The sequence below is a fragment of the Lissotriton vulgaris genome, chromosome 1_1 (assembly GCF_964263255.1).
Source record: "Lissotriton vulgaris chromosome 1_1, aLisVul1.2, whole genome shotgun sequence".
NCBI classification, from domain to species: domain Eukaryota; kingdom Metazoa; phylum Chordata; class Amphibia; order Caudata; family Salamandridae; genus Lissotriton; species Lissotriton vulgaris.
The window spans coordinates 757,941,796-757,961,864 of NC_141685.1; the positions used below are offsets into that span (position 1 = coordinate 757,941,796).

The 20,069-nt window shown below is 41.7% G+C and overlaps 1 protein-coding gene across 1 annotated transcript in view; it reads right to left on the reverse strand.

The window, feature by feature from the left end:
• The window catches only part of SHCBP1L (SHC binding and spindle associated 1 like), a 1,462,574-nt gene that overhangs the window by 889,518 nt on the left and 552,987 nt on the right, over positions 1 to 20,069 (reverse strand). Inside the window, exon 5 of the mRNA XM_086936360.1 lies at positions 152 to 370. Within this exon, the coding sequence (XP_086792486.1) occupies positions 152 to 370 (219 nt within the window). The remainder of the gene's footprint in view (positions 1 to 151; positions 371 to 20,069) is intronic.

The following is a 20,069-nucleotide window of genomic DNA, read 5'->3' on the forward strand; positions in this document are numbered from 1 at the left end:
TTAAATGTCTAAACAAAAAGGTGCATAATAATAACACACTGCCAGGAAATTCCTTTGTTTTTAGTACTATGGTGACAGCAAATGTGAGTATGTAATGCACTATCTTCTACTATGTACTGTTTCACAACATTTGACAAAAATTTTGACCTACCTCAGACGTAGATCTTCCCAAATTTTCAACAATCCACAGAGCATAAGGACTTCATAATATTTATTCCAGCATTCAACAGCTTCTGCTGCCGAAGGATCTTCCTTGATGTTACTTTGAAACTCAATCAGCTCCAAACGCTTGTTTCTGTACTTCTCCAAGGTTCTCTTAAAACGCTGTCCAATAGGACCAGGAATTGACCCGTCCTGAATATCATAATATCTTACAAAATAAAAAATAGATCATTTTACCACATATGGATAAAAACAGTGGCATGCAAAGTATTAAAGCTAATGTAAAGGAAAATGTTTATGAGCACACAGTTAAAATGCTGTAATCTGAAATGTCTACATCAAATTGTTTTAAACGGAATATGTATAAGCATAGCGCAGTTCCATATAACCAGAATTACCGTAAATGTCTCTGAGGCCAAAATAAGAAAATATGTTAGTTACTTACCTGTAACTGCAATTCTCCAGTATTGGTATCTTTCATAGATTCACATGCTTGAATCATTCCCTATCATCGAAGTTGTAATACGACGCAGCCTCTAGGGCTATTCAATTAGGAAATGTGGTCTGCAATGTAGCCAATTGTCAGAGTGTTGTGTCTAACCACGAAATATCTTTCTTTTTATTGCTTTTATTGACGATAAAGCCTTCTGACAAGGGCGGAAATATTGTGATTCAGAGCCGTCAGAACTATTGCAAGGAAGCCCTACGCCAGCTACAAGACCGCGACAACTACCTACCCACAACAGAACTAGAATATCAACGAAGCGTACGTGAATACCATACCATGATTGAACATTGGTATGGCAAGGGAATTTTGGCCAGAGAAGAGTACCTATATCTGCAGAATAAACAACCTAGGTTACCTAGTTTCTATTATCTGCTTAAAATACACAAAGACTCCACTAAACCACCAGGGAGGCCCATTGTATCGTCCATTGGAGGACTGACGGAGAATATGTCGAAGTTCATTGATTCGTTTTTGGTCCCATGGGTAACTCAATTCAGTTCATACACCAAAGACACCAAGGACTTTCTTAGGCAAATACAGGATGTGGAGTGGGAAAATTATCTGATAATGATAACTTTAGACATTTCCAGCCTATATACGAGTATTAGGCACGATGATGGGATGAGAGTGGTAAAAACTTTCCTGGACCTAAGATCTGCCAGATACCTGGAACACAGCAGGATGATAATGGACTTTATATCATTCTGTCTAAATGACAATATCTTTATTTTTCAGGACCAACGATACAGGCAGATCAGGGGGCCGGCTATGGGCACCTGTTTCGCCCCCAGCTACTCAAACCTATTCGTGGGCTGGTGGGAGAAGCAGGTTGCCTGGGCGGATGACAAGGCTGAATGGGTGGATAGGGAAATTTGCTGGAGGAGATACATTGACGATCTCTTCCTTATTTGGAAGGGATCAGAATCCTCAGCAGAAGAATACATAGCAGCCCTACACACCAATGATTCGAATCTGCATTTCACCCATAACATGAGCAAGAAAGAGGTCAATTTTCTGGACCTTAGGGTCTTTGTGGACTCAGGCGCAATTCAAACTGCGCTTTACAGAAAGGAGACAGCGGGGAACTCCGTCCTTCATGGACGGAGCTGTCACCCCGGAACCCTCGTGAAAAGCATCCCCTACGGGGAACTGTTGAGAATAAAACGCAAGAGTTCTCTGGATAAGGACTTTGAGGATGCAGCTGAAAAAAGCATAAAACGTTTTATATCACGTGGCTACACTCACACTGTGCTTTCGCAAGCAAAAGGAAAAGTGTTAACTACTGACAGGCAGACACTCCTGATTGGGAGGCAGAACAGAGCAAAGAAGGGTGGTAATGGCATAATAAGATTAATCACCAACTATTCGGTGGCAGCGAGTAAGGTGAGAGCCATCATGCTAAGGAACTGGGGCATTTTAAAATCAGATGCCGTCATTGGCAAGGATCTATCGGATCATCCAATGATAACCTTCAGGAAAACCAAGTCCCTAAAGGACAAGCTAGTACAAAGCCACCTGTCTAAAGAAAGATCTAAAACAGAACTACACACCATGCATGGGTCGTACCCATGTGGGAAATGCAAGGCTTGTAGCACGAGTCAGAGAGTGTTATCATATCAGGTACCTCACAAGGCAGTTAAGATCAAAATTCCTACATTTATAACCTGCTCTACCACGTATGTAGTGTACTGCCTGAAATGCCCCTGCGGACATCGTTACGTAGGGAGCACAACAAAAGCAGTTAAACTAAGGATATTAGAACACCAACGGGCCATCGCTAATAAGGACGAGAACTATCCGATGGCTCGTCATTTCGCTACGCACCATATTAGCGATAGAACTCTTCTTAGCTTTTTTAGTCTAGACTGCATCCTACAAGATTCAAGAGGGGGAGACTACAAACGGAAACTAAGAAGTTTGGAGTCGAGGTACATCATGAACTCCAAACAAAGTCACCTGGAGGTCGTAACGCGGGGGAAGAATTAACAACACATCTGTAATTTATGATACAAGAGAGTAACTATGAGCTGTGTCGATACCAGTGTACTTGTTAAGAATGATTTAAAGAAACCAAGGCAGTAAAGAGTCAGGGGACTATTTGATATACAGTAATATGTATACTTCCATTTAGAACAGTCAGTGACTCTAGAATAAACCATGAATAGTTTAAATAAATAACTTTTTTCACTGTACGCCCATACAGGGCTCTATGGTTGCAAAATATTCCAACACAATTATGCTTTCCCCGAGACACACCACTGCATGATACAATAATACAGGTTATATCAGAGAATGTTGGACTGTGATTTAGTAAAAATTAAAATGACATTGAATTAATTGTTTCACAACGATTGCCCATCCAGGGCTTTAAATAAGGATGCAATTGCTTATCCTGTGTAATGCAAAAGCAGATAACACATGAATTTTTTCCAACAGTAATCTGATCAGCTATACCTGAACTGCTTGAATGTTGATTTGGTTTAGCTATTACAAGATGGCGCTTATGATTTGGACAGTGGTCCGTTTTTGATTTTGATTGTATTTGCCGTTATTTAATTCCGCCTCGCCGTCGCCAGCTGACACTGATGAAGGCAAGTGCTGAAACGCGTCTGTTTTATTATTTTGTTGTGCAATAAACCTAACTAGGTTTAACCTACTGCGAGTGCTGGTGTGTCAAAGTTCTTTTTGGCAGTGGAGCGAAAAAAAAATATATATAAATATAATTATATATAAAATATATAATATATATATATATATATAGGCCATGAATTTCATAGCCTATCTATGACCTTTTTTTAAAGAAAGGAACAAACTTAGACATTAGCTAATTATACTGCAGCACTCTCTAGAACCTTACCTACAGAGGCTAGTTCCCTCAGACTTTCGAGCAAGAGTGTGAACAAATATAGTCCAATGGTAAGGGAGAGCCTCTAGGGGAGGAGGGTGAGTCGCATGTGAATCCATGAAAGATACCAATACCAGAGAGCTATACCTGCAGGTAGGTAACCTATTTCTTCTTCAGGATTGGATCTTTCATATATTTACATGCTTGAATCAGAATAGTCAGCAGTAATAGGACTACCTATTATCATATCATTAAATTGCAAACATATCAAGATAATGGGCGAAAAGTGATAAAAAAAACTCTACTGCACTGCATCGATAAATGCTAGGAGGTGATTGAAGGGCCCACTTTCTTTCAAGGGTCCAGGAAACAGAGAGGCTACTGTGGTGGACCGTAAAAAGCTACTAAAGGTACTGGCCTCATCCATTATTTCCTCTGACATAAGTTGATCAATTTGCGGGATGAGCAAGCGCAAGGCAACAGGTTCTTTGGTGGGGGAGGTGTTAAGGGTACTCTCGGCGCCTTTCTCATGAAAGCGGAATCACTATTAGTCCACGAAATACAGCTTGCTGAGAAGAGACTTTCTCTTGACTCCATTCTGGCACAAAAGCGATCGTCAATGGGCAGTATAGCCACAACTAAATCCCACAATGCCGGGGCTTCCCTAGGCAAAGTAAAGCCACGAGGTGGTAACAACGCAAAAGGCTGAACCTCCGCTGCTCCCTCGCCACAGCAGCGGGTCCGATAACCCAAACTATTGATTCATCATCTGATGATATAAGCCCTCTACAGATTGCTGTAGAAGAGAGAGAGGGGGGCATTACACTTCTTCGTAAAGAATGCACACTCAGAGGTTAAGTAGAATTCACCAAAGTCTTTAATACTGCAACACCGCTATGCGTTTCGACACCGAGATGTCTTGACCGCAAAAATTTTTATTAACGTTATGTTAATATATATATATCTATATAGGTATATATATTAACATAACATTAATAAAAATATATACAATATTTATACCTTAGGATAGCAGGAGTGTAAAATGTACTATTACCACTCCAGTGAGTGCAACAGTAGGGAAAGTGTTGGATAGCGTAGGGGTAAAGATTACTATTCCCACTCCAGTGAGTGCAACAGTAGGGAAAGCGTTGGATAGCGCAGGGGTAAAAATTACTATTCCCACTCCAGTGAGTGCAACAGTAGAAAAAGAGTTGGATAGCGTAGGGGTAAAAATTACTATTCCCACTCCAGTGAGTGCAGCAGTAGGGAAAGCGTTGGATAGCGGGAGGGTAATAATTACTATTCCCACTCCAGTGAGTGCAACAGTAAGGAAATCTTTGGATAGCGGGAGGGTAAACATTACTATTCCCACTCCAGAGAGTACAACAGTAGGGAAAGCGTTGGATAGCGTAGGGGTAAAAATTACTATTCCCACTCCAGAGGGTGCAACTGTAGGGAAAGCGTTGGATAGCGTAGGGGTAAAAATTACTATTCCCACTCCAGAGAGTGCAACAGTAGGGAAAGCGTTGGATAGCGTAGGGGTGAAAATTACTATTCCCACTCCAGAGAGTGCAACAGTAGAAAAAGCGTTGGATAGCGTAGGGGTAAAAATTACTATTCCCACTGCAGTGAGTGCAGCAGTAGGGAAAGCGTTGGATAGCGGGAGGGTAAAAATTACTATTCCCACTCCAGTGAGTGCAACAGTAAGGAAATCTTTGGATAGCGGGAGGGTAAACATTACTATTCCCACTCCAGAGAGTACAACAGTAGGGAAAGCGTTGGATAGCGTAGGGGTAAAAATTACTATTCCCACTCCAGAGGGTGCAACTGTAGGGAAAGCGTTGGATAGCGTAGGGGTAAAAATTACTATTCCCACTCCAGAGAGTGCAACAGTAGGGAAAGCGTTGGATAGCGTAGGGGTAAAAATTACTATTCCCACTCCAGAGAGTGCAACAGTAGAAAAAGTGTTGGATAGCGTAGGGGTAAAAATTACTATTCCCACTGCAGTGAGTGCAGCAGTAGGGAAAGCGTTGGATAGCGGGAGGGTAAAAATTACTATTCCCACTCCAGTGAGTGCAACAGTAAGGAAATCTTTGGATAGCGGGAGGGTAAACATTACTATTCCCACTCCAGAGAGTACAACAGTAGGGAAAGCGTTGGATAGCGTAGGGGTAAAAATTACTATTCCCACTCCAGAGGGTGCAACTGTAGGGAAAGCGTTGGATAGCGTAGGGGTAAAAATTACTATTCCCACTCCAGAGAGTGCAACAGTAGGGAAAGCGTTGGATAGCGTAGGGGTAAAAATTACTATTCCCACTCCAGTGAGTGCAACAGTAGAAAAAGAGTTGGATAGCGTAGGGGTAAAAATTACTATTCCCACTCCAGTGAGTGCAGCAGTAGGGAAAGCGTTGGATAGCGGGAGGGTAATAATTACTATTCCCACTCCAGTGAGTGCAACAGTAAGGAAATCTTTGGATAGCGGGAGGGTAAACATTACTATTCCCACTCCAGAGAGTACAACAGTAGGGAAAGCGTTGGATAGCGTAGGGGTAAAAATTACTATTCCCACTCCAGAGGGTGCAACTGTAGGGAAAGCGTTGGATAGCGTAGGGGTAAAAATTACTATTCCCACTCCAGAGAGTGCAACAGTAGAAAAAGCGTTGGATAGCGTAGGGGTAAAAATTACTATTCCCACTCCAGTGAGTGCAGCAGTAGGGAAAGCGTTGGATAGCGGGAGGGTAAAAATTACTATTCCCACTCCAGTGAGTGCAACAGTAAGGAAATCTTTGGATAGCGGGAGGGTAAACATTACTATTCCCACTCCAGAGAGTACAACAGTAGGGAAAGCGTTGGATAGCGTAGGGGTAAAAATTACTATTCCCACTCCAGAGGGTGCAACTGTAGGGAAAGCGTTGGATAGCGTAGGGGTAAAAATTACTATTCCCACTCCAGAGAGTGCAACAGTAGGGAAAGCGTTGGATAGCGTAGGGGTAAAAATTACTATTCCCACTCCAGAGAGTGCAACAGTAGGGAAAGGGTTGGATAGCGTAGGGGTAAAAATTACTATTCCCACTCCAGAGAGTGCAACAGTAGGGGAAGCGTTGGATAGTGTAGGGGTAAAAATTAATATTTCCACTGCAGAGAGTGCAACAGTAAGGAAAACGTTGGATAAATTAGGAGTAAAAATTACTATTCCCACTGCAGAGAGTGCAACAGTAGGGAAAGCGTTGATTGCCTAGGAGTAAAAATTACTATTCCCACTCTAGTGAGTTTAACAGTAGGGAAAGTAAAGATTTAATATATTAATAAACATAAATTAAATATCAATACCAATAATAAATTAATTAAAATGAATTACCAAACTAATATTCTGTAATAATCAATTAAAAATACAAATAAATATTAGTTATTAAAATGTATTACCCATTGATACAAATTCATTGACAATTAACAATTAATTAACAATAAATTGAAAATCAATGCCAATAAATAAATAAAAATGATTTACTTAATTACAATTAAATTACTTCCCACCCTATTCCCCTATAAACCCACAACGGAAAATAAATTAATAAAACTAACATAATTATCAATTAATAAAAATTAAATACCAATGAAAAAATTAATTACCAATTAAAAATGATTAACAATTAATTCAAAATGAATACCAATAAATAAATTACAATATTTAATTAATTACAATTAAATTACTTCCCACCCTATAAACCCACTACAGAACTTAAACGCAAAATTAAATTAAAAATTAGTAATTTATAAAAATGTATATTTAATTTAATATAATTAAATTACTTCCCACCCTATTCCCCTATAAACCCACAACCCGCTACAGAATTAAATTACGCAAAAATTAAATACTTAAAATAAATTACAAAAAAAGTATACAATTTTCACACATATACCAACATACAAAACACTTTAAAAAATGTGATATTAGAAATTCGATATATTTTAATACCTGTATTATATACTTCGATATTTTGACTTTCTATATTTACAAAAATCGATATTAAATTACTTACCTTAAATTCGATATTTTTCACCACTATATTCTGTCCATTCGATATTTTGTCCATTCTATATTTTTAATTCGATATTTTGTGTAGTTACCCCTCAGAATAGCACCTTGACCACTGTGGCCACTGGGCGTCCAGTTAATAGATCGAGGGCACCAGAGGGCCCTAATCCCCCAAATATATTAACTACACTAGAGAGAAAAGAGGGTGGGAACTACGAGTCTGAACAGCTTGATGGCATGAAATGAAGGATGGGGCAAGTAAAGGGATAACTGTGGGGTCCATTGAAGGAAAGGCACGAGTACAAACATCATCCCGGGAGATAACAGGCATATGAGGGTGGGGACCTCAGGCCAAAATACTAACCCTAACCTAGTCCCCTTTAACTTGGAGGCAGGAATACTTACATCCTACAATACTAAGTCCACATTAGCCGATTCTGTCATGGGTACCCAGGACCTGCCGGTTTTAGATCTACCACCTGCATCATGCCCATATACAGTGGTTCTGACAGGGGTCCAGCCCTGTAGCGGAGACAGAGAAGAAACCTAGCGAATGTTGATTAATAAAGCGGCCCATTGGATGAATAGAAATGTAGGATTTAATATTTCAAACCATAGGCATATCTTAATGGCTAAAAGGGTGTCCTGGATTGGAAGCAGTACGAAGTGTTTTCCAGGAGATAGTGCTATTTTAAATCTAAGGTATCTGGGGTTGGTACGTGATCTCCTCACCCAGTGCAAGGGGTCCCACTACGCAGAGGGTGGCAAGTATTAAAATGCTCTCCCTGGGATTTTTTTTACAGGGATATGACTTGTGCAAACAATCTTGATGAATACAGAGGGCACCCAGCAGGACTATACCGGGGGGGTTCGACTGTCCCGGTATTAACCGGTATGCCCCTCTTAATAATAAATCAGCCCTAAATGATATGATTGACTGGGCCGGCAGATGACATCTAGGAATGTTCATAGTTTGGCGAGATTGCCCCTGAACGCTGACATGGGAGGGATAGTCATGACAAAGTTAAATGAGAACACTACAAACTCATTATTTGGAGAGCGTTGTGGGACCGGTATGCAGGGACATAGTTATGTACTTAATGCAACTCACAGTCCTCTTACTTGCCCTACATCAGATAGTTCAGATGATCTCAGACAGGGTAACTTTCAGATAATCTCCAGGAACATTGCAAGGCTTTCGGCTTAATTTAAAAATGATGACTGTCTAGCCTACATAAAGAAACTCCAGGTCATTTGTCTAAAGGAAACTTGGGAGGTGGATAGTAGTGTGTTTCCTCTAGAAGGTTACAAAATATATTTTGCTCCAGCACGTATGGCAGTATCTGGGAGAGCAAGGGGAGGACTGATTACATTTGTGGATCTGAAGTTACAGGGAAGATGGAGTGACCTAGGCTGGAATTCAGATTTTATGCAGGGGATTAGATTTCGTAACAAGGGTCACAAGCTAATTTTTATCAATTTTTATAATGCCATTTTAGTGGGACAGACCACAATAAGATTGGACGAGTTGGAATGTAGTTGGGCATGTATACGGGATCAAGGGGCGCTGATGCCCCAGTTGGTGTTACTTGGTGATTTTAACTGCCACCTGTGCCCACATTTGAAAGTAAAGAGGGGGGATTGGTCATCTTGCTCCCAGGAAGAGGGCCCGCATATGGAGCATACAAGGGTGGGAAGGGTGTTAAGGTGTTAGGCACATACGCCCTCACACATACGATGGATCTGGTCAAAGTTGGGGAGGATAGAATGGTCCATCCAACTTTCAGAGGCAGAGGAAGTGACTCCTTCATTGATTTTATCTCCGTTTCCAACATGCTAAAACATTGTATCATAAGCTTTAAAATATATGCAAGCATTTTCAGTGACCACAACCCTTTGGTCATGTCGCTCAAGGATTTAAATTCCAATAAGCACTCATCAAGAGTTGGGGGGGTGGCATGGCAAGTGTCACAGATCAAGGGAGGAGGCTCAGATGGTCCCAGATTAATGGTGAAGCCTTTTATAGAGCTTTAATGTCAGACAAAGAACAGCATGTTTTGAACTGCATAAATCTAAAAGTGGAGGGCGCAGAATTGGTCAAGGCCTTTGAGGGCATCACCCAGCGAATTGATGGCCTACTCATGAGTAAAACGCATTAAGATGGAACAGATGATCAAAGGTGGTTTGACCATCAATGCTCCTTTGCCCTGAGGGAGCTGAAATCAGCTTTAAAAGATGTTCCAAAAGATAAGACAAGGGTGACCACATGTAGGGCTCATTATAACCAGGCAGTAAAACGACGTAAAACTAGCTTGTAAAAGCAGGCATGGGAGAACTTGAGGGAAGCGGTTGAGTCAAAGAACTCGGCTGCCTTTTGGAAAGTCATAAATGATCTTGCTTCCAAGACGCAAACAAGCCTAAGGTAGCAAACCATATTCTTCCAGAGTCTTGGTATGAGCACTTCCATGGCCTTTACAACCATTGCAGGACTGATTACCAGACCAAAGCAGGGAGAGGAGGGGGGCGAGAATCGCCCAGATAATATTCTCCATGGGTGAGATTAAGGAGGGCATTGAGGGTCTGACACGTAATAAGGCCCCGGGTCTCGATGGGATTCCCCCAGACCTCTTTCTTAGCCAGGTAGATCTTTGGGCGACTATCTTGACCAGAGTTATTAACCTCATCACTGCGGCGCGAATTCCGCCGCAGTGCTGAAGGTTCTAATCGTGGGCGCGTTCATGACGGAGTCGTCATCAGCATCGAAGAGGTTAATGCTGCAGTGGACACAGGCATGCCAGCATCCTGGTCCACAACTACAATTGTTCCCATCTTCAAAAAGGGAAATAAGGACAGCCCATTATGATATCGGCCCATTTCCCTAATCGATGTGACAGTGAAATTATTAGGAAGGGTTATCCTCAATTGGTTAATGGACTGGGCTGACGAACACCACATAATTACTGACACTCAGTATGGCTTTAGGCCAGGACGGTCAACCACCGACCAATGCCTCAATTTATATTTCTGGTAGCCAAGTACACTATTGCCAGCCAAGAAACTGAGTACCTGTCTTTCATGGACTTGACCGCGGCATTCGACCGGGTGAATCTCAGGAAATTGTGGGAAGTAATGGGGGCTCTTGGCGTGGACCCGGGATTAGTTAATATTTTAAGAGTGCTGCACAGGAATACACCACCTATCCTTTCCCATGCTCAAGGGGGGTGAGACAGGGTTGTATCCTGGCCCTTTTTGTATTCCTTTGTATATAAATGGCTTGGATCAGACTCGTGCCCTAAGGGTGGACACACCAAGGATAGGTTCGAGAGGTATCTTCGTCCTGCTTTACGCAGACAACGTGGTTCTCTTCGCGCGTACTCCGAAAGGGTTTCACGGTTTGATAGATGGTTTTGTCCGGTTTATGGAGAATTTAGATCTGTTCCCTAATCTATTGAATTCATATATATTATGGAATTGGGGAAAAAACCGAACAGGAAATATGATTATTTGATTGGCTCTAATCATTTGGAAAAGGTGCACTTGTTTTCATACTTGGGGATTTTATTTGACACACGCCTCACTTTCAAAGCTCCGTTAGAAGAGAAATGCCGCACATTAGCTAGCTGCTCGGGGTCAATCATAAATTTTACACGAAGGCTGGGTCGTTCGTCCCCGGAGCAAATTTTGAGATTGTATAGTTCTATGTGCTGTGCCAAAATCCTTTATGGAAGTGAGGTATCAACTCACAACATCTACAAACCGAAGAGAATAAATACCACTTTACGAGACGACACCGAGGAGACAACACTAAGGACCAACCTGGCGAAGGTGAACACTTTTCATCACCAGTACGCATGCGCATTTGATATTCCTCCGCGCTGGAACATACTCTTCTCTCTAAAACCTGTAACCATCAAAATAAAAGGATAGCTGCCAACAAAGCATCTGGAGACAGGTCTAATTTGCATTACTGGAGAAAACTGTTCCAATTGACAAAATCCTGTACATCACACCATAGTCCATCAATTCGCCCTGAAGAAGTCCTCTGGACGAAACGCGTTGGCTACTTTGGCTATTTTATGAAGACTGAAAATAAAGAAAGAAAAGAACATATAATGGCTTATTGATATTTTTTGATATTGTTCATTGAATATTCTGTGGTGTGCCGAACTATCTCTGTGAATTGTATACAGTGCCTTGGCACTAATTTTGGAGGCCTAGGGGTATATGGCCTCAGGTTCTTGGCACCCCTAGTTATAACGTGACCAAGACTCATTAGACTGAGTGCAGTTAAGTGTCCCACCCTATACCCTGTTCTAGTGCTATAAAGAATAAATATCTCCGGCGATTGCTAAAAGTGCCCCAGAGTACACCATCCCACATTATCCATATAGAATTGGGTCTTAGTTATGTTAGAGATAGATCGGAACTCAAACCCCTAACATATTGGGTTAAAATTTGGACAAACCCAGAGGCCTCACTGAGCAAGCAGATCATAATAGATTGTCTTGCCTGTGACCAGGGCCTGAACATCCCATGGCTTAAGTATGTGAGGGAGACCCTAACAGGCACGGGATGTGCAGACTTTTTTAATTATCCCACGGAATTGCTACCCCGGGACAAGGCTCAGGTTAAGAATCAATTCCAGAAGCAAGTGGTCTCCCTCAGGGAAGATAGGGAGTTGACTAAACCATCAGTTAGAGCACACCTTCTGACCAAAGCCTGTCTGGGCATTGAGCCTTATCTGTCTTATATTCAACAATGCCCAAGACAGATTCATAATGACACGATTCAGGCTAAATTTATTACACCATATTTTAGCGGTCCCGGCAGGTGACACTACATCTATAGAGTTGAAGGGCCCGTGCAGCTGCGACCATCGGTGTCCGCAGGATAACCTTCATTTTGCCTTATTATGTCCCTTTTATTCGCACCCAAGGAAACTGTTTTTAGAGAGTATTTTGAAGAATGCTAGCTTTAAACAGGCATAGGTGGCCCTATTGTTTCTGAAATTGTCCACAGATGTTTTAACACTCTTCTGTATTGTAAACATTTTAAGGACCGCTGTGACACTTAGAAATACAAGAGGCGAGGGGTGAATACATATGGCTCGCAGTATTTGCTTGTTAAAGGCCTTAGCAATTAATTGGATGGGGGAGGGTAATTTTAGGTATAGAGGGATTGATCATTTATGCATTTTATGTCGCTGATTTTATATGTTATCCTTTTAAAACCTACTATGTACTACTCAACCCAGGCCTATCCATTAGTGACCCTAAAAACTAATGATATATGAGAAGTGGCTCTACCTGTGGATGGGTTGTACATGTATTTTCCCAACCATTTTGTACAGTTTCTCTGTTTTTATATTGTGATTTTTTTTTTATATGTACTTTTATGGTATTTTGTTTCATGCCGAATAAAGTATTCTGAATTGAACACCAACAAAATACCATTAGTAACAATCATAGAGGATAGCGGGATAGTAAATAAAATATAAATGCAAAGAGGCTCACCTTACTGAAAAAGATGCAGCGACACTGCCTGTCCCACTGCTATGTCAGTTTTATAAGCAGCATCCAAGCAATAATGCTGGGTAAAGGTATGCCTGTTGGACCATGTGGCTGCAAGGCAGATTTGCTGTATTGGAACTCCAACGAATAATGCATTGTACATAAAAACAGTTCTAGTTGAGTGAGCCTTGACTATCAGATAATGGTCTTCCTGCAGCGTTATGGCAGAACTGATTGGCTGTTGCAATACATCTTGCAATGGAAGATTTAGAGACTGGAAGTTCTTTATTCCTATTGCCATAAGCAATAAACAATTGATCAGATTTTAGAAATTGTTTTGTTCTGTGCATATAGAATTTAATGCATCTTCTCAACATCCAAAGTATGTAAGGAATTCTCAGCCATAGTGAGAGGAGTTCTCAGAACAATAGGCTAATTGAGATGAAAGTCCAAAGGGACTTTTGGTATAAATTTAGGGTTAGTCTATAAAATTATCTTGTCCTTTTTGAATTGCATGAAAGGTTGTCTGATAGTGAAAGCTTGCTACTCGCTGATCCTTCTTGCAAAGGTTAGTGCAAGTAGCAGGAAATTCACATGTTTTGTGGATAGGTTCGAGAGGGCTTTTCATTAACTGACTCAGAACCACATTCAAGTGCCATGATGGAGAAGTTGTTTCATTGGTGGAAAAGACCTAAAAAGTCCTTTGAGGAACTGTTTTACGAACCTGACCACCCATAGGGACACTGAATTCCCCGATCTCCTGAAACGGAAAATTGCTGCAAGGTGTACTTTTATTGATGAATGTGCAAGGCCCATCCTGGAAATATAAAGAAGATGAGGCAGAATTTGTACTGGTGTCGCAAATAATGGATGTAATTATTTTTCTGGGCACCACATGCAGAAATGTTTCCACTTAAATTAGTACGATTTATGCATGGATTCTGCTCACTCTTTACACAAAATTACTCTACCCTCAATAGGTATTTTCAATTCTCCGACCTCCTTGTCGTCAGGATCCAGGCGACAAGTGCAGAGGAGTGGAGTTGGGATGCAGTACTTCACCCTTGTTCATGGACAAAAGTGTCGGTGACACTACCAGAGGAATAAGATGTCGTTCTGAGAGAAGGAGAAGTTCCGTGTACCTGAATTGTCTTGGCCATTTCAGAGCAATGAGGATCAATCTGCATGGTTTTCTCTTCATTTTCTTTAGGACCTTCGGTATTAAAGGGAATTGAGGGAAAAGGGATAGCAAAGATTTTCGACCATCCGATCAAGAAGGTATTTCCCCATGATCCTGTGTGGGGATGTCAGCTTGCCTAATATTGGCATTCCTTGTGTGTCTGTGTTGCAAAACGATCGAGCTTCAAAGTACCCCACTGAAGAAAGATGTCTTTTAGAATTGTAGAATTGAGTTCCCACTCGTGGCAATCTGTTGACAATTTGCTCAATGTGTCCGCTGGCACATTGGATACTCCAGTCACATGTTCTGCTCTGAGTGTTATTTTGTGCTGTAAAGCCCAATTCCAGATTGTTTGTGCCCGATGAAATAGACCAGCAGATTTTGTCCCTACCTGTTTAAGTAGTGCAAGCTGGTGGTAGTGTCCGTATGGATGACAACCGACAAGCCTGCAATCCTGGGAAGGAATGAACACAGCACCAGAGCTATAGCCTTCAATACTAAGAGATTGATGTGCAATGCTTTCTCAATAGTCGTCCACTTGACACTGACTGATAGCTCCTGAAGATGAGCAATCCATTCCCCCAGGGATGCATCCGTGTTAATGGTTAAATCTGTTGCCTGAGACAGAAATGTCATCCCTTGAGAAACGTTGGTTGATATCATCTACCATTGCATAGCTTTTATCATTGTTGGGGTTATCCGGATTACATTGTCGAAAGACCCCAGAACCTGCAGCCACTGCCTGTCTGACTGCTCCTGTAGGGGACACATAAGAAGTCTGCAGTTTGGAATTAGAGCTATGCAGGAGGAATGACTTGTACAGTCGGACAGAAGTGGACTTTCTTTTGAAGATCTTTTGTGCCAGCTGTTTGATTTTGTCCTGCCGTTCTGGAGAGACAAAGGCCTTGTCTCACTGGGTGTTTAAGACTGCTCATCACAAATAAATCCACAAAGGGAGAAGGGTCCTAGGGACAGTTTAACAACCAACTCACAGATTTAATCATCAATTCCAACTGTATTCTTCACTAACAAAATCTAGTGGTCAAACAAGAGACTAGAGCGAAGAAGAAGACAAAAAAAGAATTTCTACAAGAGTGTGAAAACCCAACCGATATACAAAAAAAACACAGGAAAGCGACCCACACGAGAAAAGTCGGATTTACATCAACTGTCAAGAGAGGCCAGTGTCATCATTTGGATATCCTATTATCTACCATGGCCTCTTTTGATCAGAAAGAAAAAGGTGTGGTTTGGATTACATATACACCACTCAGCCCACAGTAGTAAGAGGTTTAGAGCAAAAGTGACAAGAGTAACCAATGTAGTCAATAAATAACAAGATAGAATACCTATATGGTTGGGTGATGGAAAATGTTGGTGCAGTGCAAGTGAGTGAAAATTAAAAAGGATCTGGGAGAGAAAAACTACATTTATTACAATATCTCTTTCAATCCTCTTAAAAATGTGTCAAAAGCAGCTTTTAACAAATAGGCCACTTGTCAAAAATGGTCAACTAGTTTCAGCGTAATGGGCCACTTGCCCAGGCTTTCTTCATGGCCTAATTTATAAATGGCTACTGCATCTCTATAATTGTGCAAATGTGCATAAACATATTCATGTACAAAATACCTCCATACCAGCAGGGTGAACTTCACACCTGCTTTGTATGAGGTACAGGCCTCACCTCACCTGGTAATCAATCAAGTACTGGAGACCCCGCCCTCTCTGTCGGTGCCTCAGGCTTTCCCTGAGATCGTGGGAAAGCCCGAGGTACAGACGGCGTGTGGGTTGCTTTCCTGTGGTTTTTAGTATATCTGTTGGGTTTTCACACTCTTGTTGTAGAAATTCCTTTTTTTGTCTTCTGCTTCGCTCTTGTCTCTTGTTTAATACTGCTCCCAGAAACATTAACAATTTTTTCGCTTCGAGAGTTGATTTCTGAATCCTTGGTTTGAGACCCAACCATTTAAATAATGACAGGCATCATTCAGTATCCACTTTAGCTTGATGGAATGAAGGAAATTTTATTAGCCAGTCATCTAAGTATGGAAAAACCTGTACTCCGTCTAGCCTCAGACATGCTGCCACTGGTGCCATGCACTTGGTGAATATTCTTGGAGCTGAGCGTAGCCCACTTTGAACTAAAAATGTGTGCAAGCCACCTGAAAAAGCAGAAAGCTCTGGTGACTGCAATGAATCGAGACATGAAAGTACACTTCTTAAAGGTCCAAAGCGGTCATGTAATCCCCATGGTTCAGAAGGCTTAAAACATCCTGCAGGGTGACCATTCGAAATTACTGTTTTTTCAGGTTAATTTTTGAAGATCTAAAACAGGGTGCCAGTCTACTGACTTTTTCATGATCTGGAAGAAACAGGAATAGAAGCCTGGACCCATTGGCGTTTTGAAACATTCTCTATTGCCCCTTTTTGCAGCATTATAGCAACTTCCTTCAATAGTTGTTTCAGATGGAGGGTAACTGACCGTTTTGGTGGCGCGTTCAGAGGTTTGGTGGCGAATTCCAGGGTGCCCTCGTTGTTTGATGTCGAGGACTCATCTGTCTGTTGTTACATTGGCCCACTGTAGGGTGTACTGGGAAATGTGGCCTCCTAATAGTGTGGATTTGGGGGAGATAGCCAGCTGTAAGGAAACATCATTGCTTTCTGTTGACACCTGCCCCCTAGTGGGCTGCTTTCCTCTGGATGGCTTCTTGTAAGCTGCTGCCAGTGGCTGCCTGTATTATGGACTATACTGACCCTGATAAGGCTGGTATTGTTGCTTATAGCTTTGAAATCCTCCTCTGAATGAATAAGTACTTTTCCCTCTAGTTACTCAAATGGGTTGCTTTCAAAACTGTAAAGTTCCTAAGGCCTTTGCAGTATCAGTATCCGCCTAAATTGATTGAAGCGCTTTATCGATATGCTTTCCGAATAGCACTTCTCCGTCATAAGGCATGTTCCAGTCTAAATGTTGTCGCTTTCAGCCAACCTTGCAGTTGGACAGCTGCTCAAGTAGCTGACGGAATCCTGTAGACGCAATATCGACAGCACAGTCTGAAGAAGCTCTTGCTCCTTCAAGGAGAATTTTCCTGGTATCGAACTTAACATCATCTGGTGAAAGATCGATAAACTGTGCCATGTCTGACCACATTTGCCAATCAAATCTTCCCAAAATTGCCAGATAATTCACTGCTCTGACTGTCAGTGCAGCCAGGCTGGAAAAATATTTGCAAATCATGTCCAGTCCATACCCTTCCCTATCTGGTGGTGGTGTGATAGGAGTAGCACGGTCACTGAGCTTCTTGGCTGATAATCAAATCTAGCTTCAGTTGTCCAACTAGGCATGCAGGGGCCCCCTCCAATGCCTTGTACTTTTTATCCAACCTGTGCATAACAGCTGCGACTGTGGTTGGGCTTTTCATTATACGGACCCCTTCTTGCCAAATATAATCTATAATAGAGATGGCCCTTATCGATTTATTAATTGTTTCTTTAAAATCATTTAAAAAAAGCAGCACGTCTGCTTGGTTGAGAAGGGTAATTGAAAGTGTTATACGGCTCTTTCCATGGTATTGTGGAAACCTCCAATGTCATCCGGAGGAGAATCTACAGGAGAAGCCGCCGGCGGAGATGATGTTGTTATTAAGTAATCATCCCACTCGTTAATAGTGGAAACACAATCCCTTATCACTCCCTCTTCTTCCTGATCTCTATTGGAGTTATCATGTTCATCCGTTTGGGGTTCCGCAAGAGTCAATAATGATAGAGGGGTTCCTGGAATTTGCAGAGTGCACGGCCTAGGAGGCAGCGTCTTTTGTGTTGATTGAGCTGAAGGTGGAACCCGAGGAGCAGGAGTAGACGAAACAGGCTCTGGAAAGCATCTATAGTAGTCCTGCAACATTCCCTGTAGATTGGTTACCAAGTCCAAGGGCATTTGTATTGAGCGCTCTTAAGGAATATACTCAGTATAATGTTGATATTCCTCATAATATTACTCTTCATCAAAATTTTGGCATTTTACATTAAATTCTGAAGGCCTATGAGCGGCTCTAAAACAGTCATTATCAGATTCTTCTGCCAATAGTATAGCCGGTGGGCAAGGCAACACCTTGCTTGGAGACATGTGAACTGGTAGAAGTATGTCAGCTTCAGACTTATCATAATAGGAAAGATGCAACACTGGCACCAGAGGAGTTAAAGGTGCCCTGGAAGACATATCCCGGGCTCCGTCAACGATAAATCCCTTGTCGAAGAGGATTTTAACACTTTCGCAGGTAAAATAGTTTTTGATGGAAGTATTGTTGACAAGGCTGTCGTCGTTGGTGCCATCGACGATGTCCTTGACGGTAACTTCTTTGACGAATGTTCAGTCGACTGTGGTTTCTTCAGGATATCCGTTGATATGGGTGTCTTAGTCGGCGGTGCGGGATCCTTAACTGCCGACAAGGATATCGACGAGCAATTAGAAGAATGCTTCGTCGACTAGGGTGAAGACTTAGAAGCTGTTGATGATATCAGTCTACATGTAACAACCATCGTCAATGCTGTCGGAGATGATGACAATTTGAAAGGCAAAGAAGAAAACAAGTTACTTACCTGTAACTGTAGTTCTCCAGTATTGGAAGCTTTCATAGATTCACATACCTGAATCATTCCCTGTCGTCGAGACAGGAGTCTCCGGATATAAAAAAGCAATGCTTAGTGTATAGAAAACTGTAAAGAGGCCTAGACCCCTTTCCCTTTTGCAACCCATAACCTTTGTTATGTAAAACAGACCAAACTTGTCTCTACATCAATGAGATTAGCAAACTGAAAAGAGGCCTAGACCCCTTTCCCTTTTGCAACCCATAACCTTCGTTATGTAAAACAGAGCAAACTTGTCTCTACACCAATGAGATCTCCTCACCGTCTAGAACACTCCTAAAAGAACCCTTTGCCCCTCAGATTTTCGCGCTATTGTGTTAGACACCTTTCGTGCTGAATCCAAGGTGAGCCGCTCAGGGGAGGGGCGTGAGTCGCATGTGAATCTATGAAAGCTTCCAATACTGGAGAACTACAGTTACAGGTAAGTAACTTTTTTCTTACTTCAGTATTTAAGCTTTCATAGATTCAAATGCCTGAATCAGAATAGCGAGCAGTAAATCATAGCGCATTTTGTTATGTCACCTAAAACCATGAACTAAGCAACATAAGTCATCTAACAATAGTAGTAGCCAGACATAAATATATATATAGATAAATGCTCATAAATCATAGATAATACAGCAAATCACATAAAAAATATGCTTATATCATCAACTAAGGAAGGAGGGATGGTAAAGAAGGCTCACCGTTACTGGAAAAGGTTCCTCAGTACTGCTTGTCCCACTGCCACATCCGTCTCAGCCGACGCATCAAGGCAGTAATGTCTGGTGAAGTATGCATATTCTTCCAGGTAGCAGCCCTGCAGATATCCTGGATAGGTGCGCCCGAAAATAAAGCAGTGGAGGTGGGCACTGCTCTTGTAGAATGTGCACGAACACATGCAGTTAACGGCTTCCCAGCCACCTGATGACAGTACTGTATTGCACTTAAAATCCACCGGGCAATTCCCCATTTTGACAATGGGAACCCCTTTCTGGGGGCACCAAAAGTCACGAATAATTGGGTAGATTTCCTGAAAAGCTTTGTTCTTTGTAAATAAAACTTTAGACAACGTTGAACATCTAAAGAATGGAGAGTTTCCTCTGCAGCCGTCGACGGTTGAGGGAAAAACCTTTTAAGGATCAACGGCTCATTTAGATGAAAATCTGTTGGTACTTTTGGAATGAATTTGGGATTAGTCCAGGGGACAA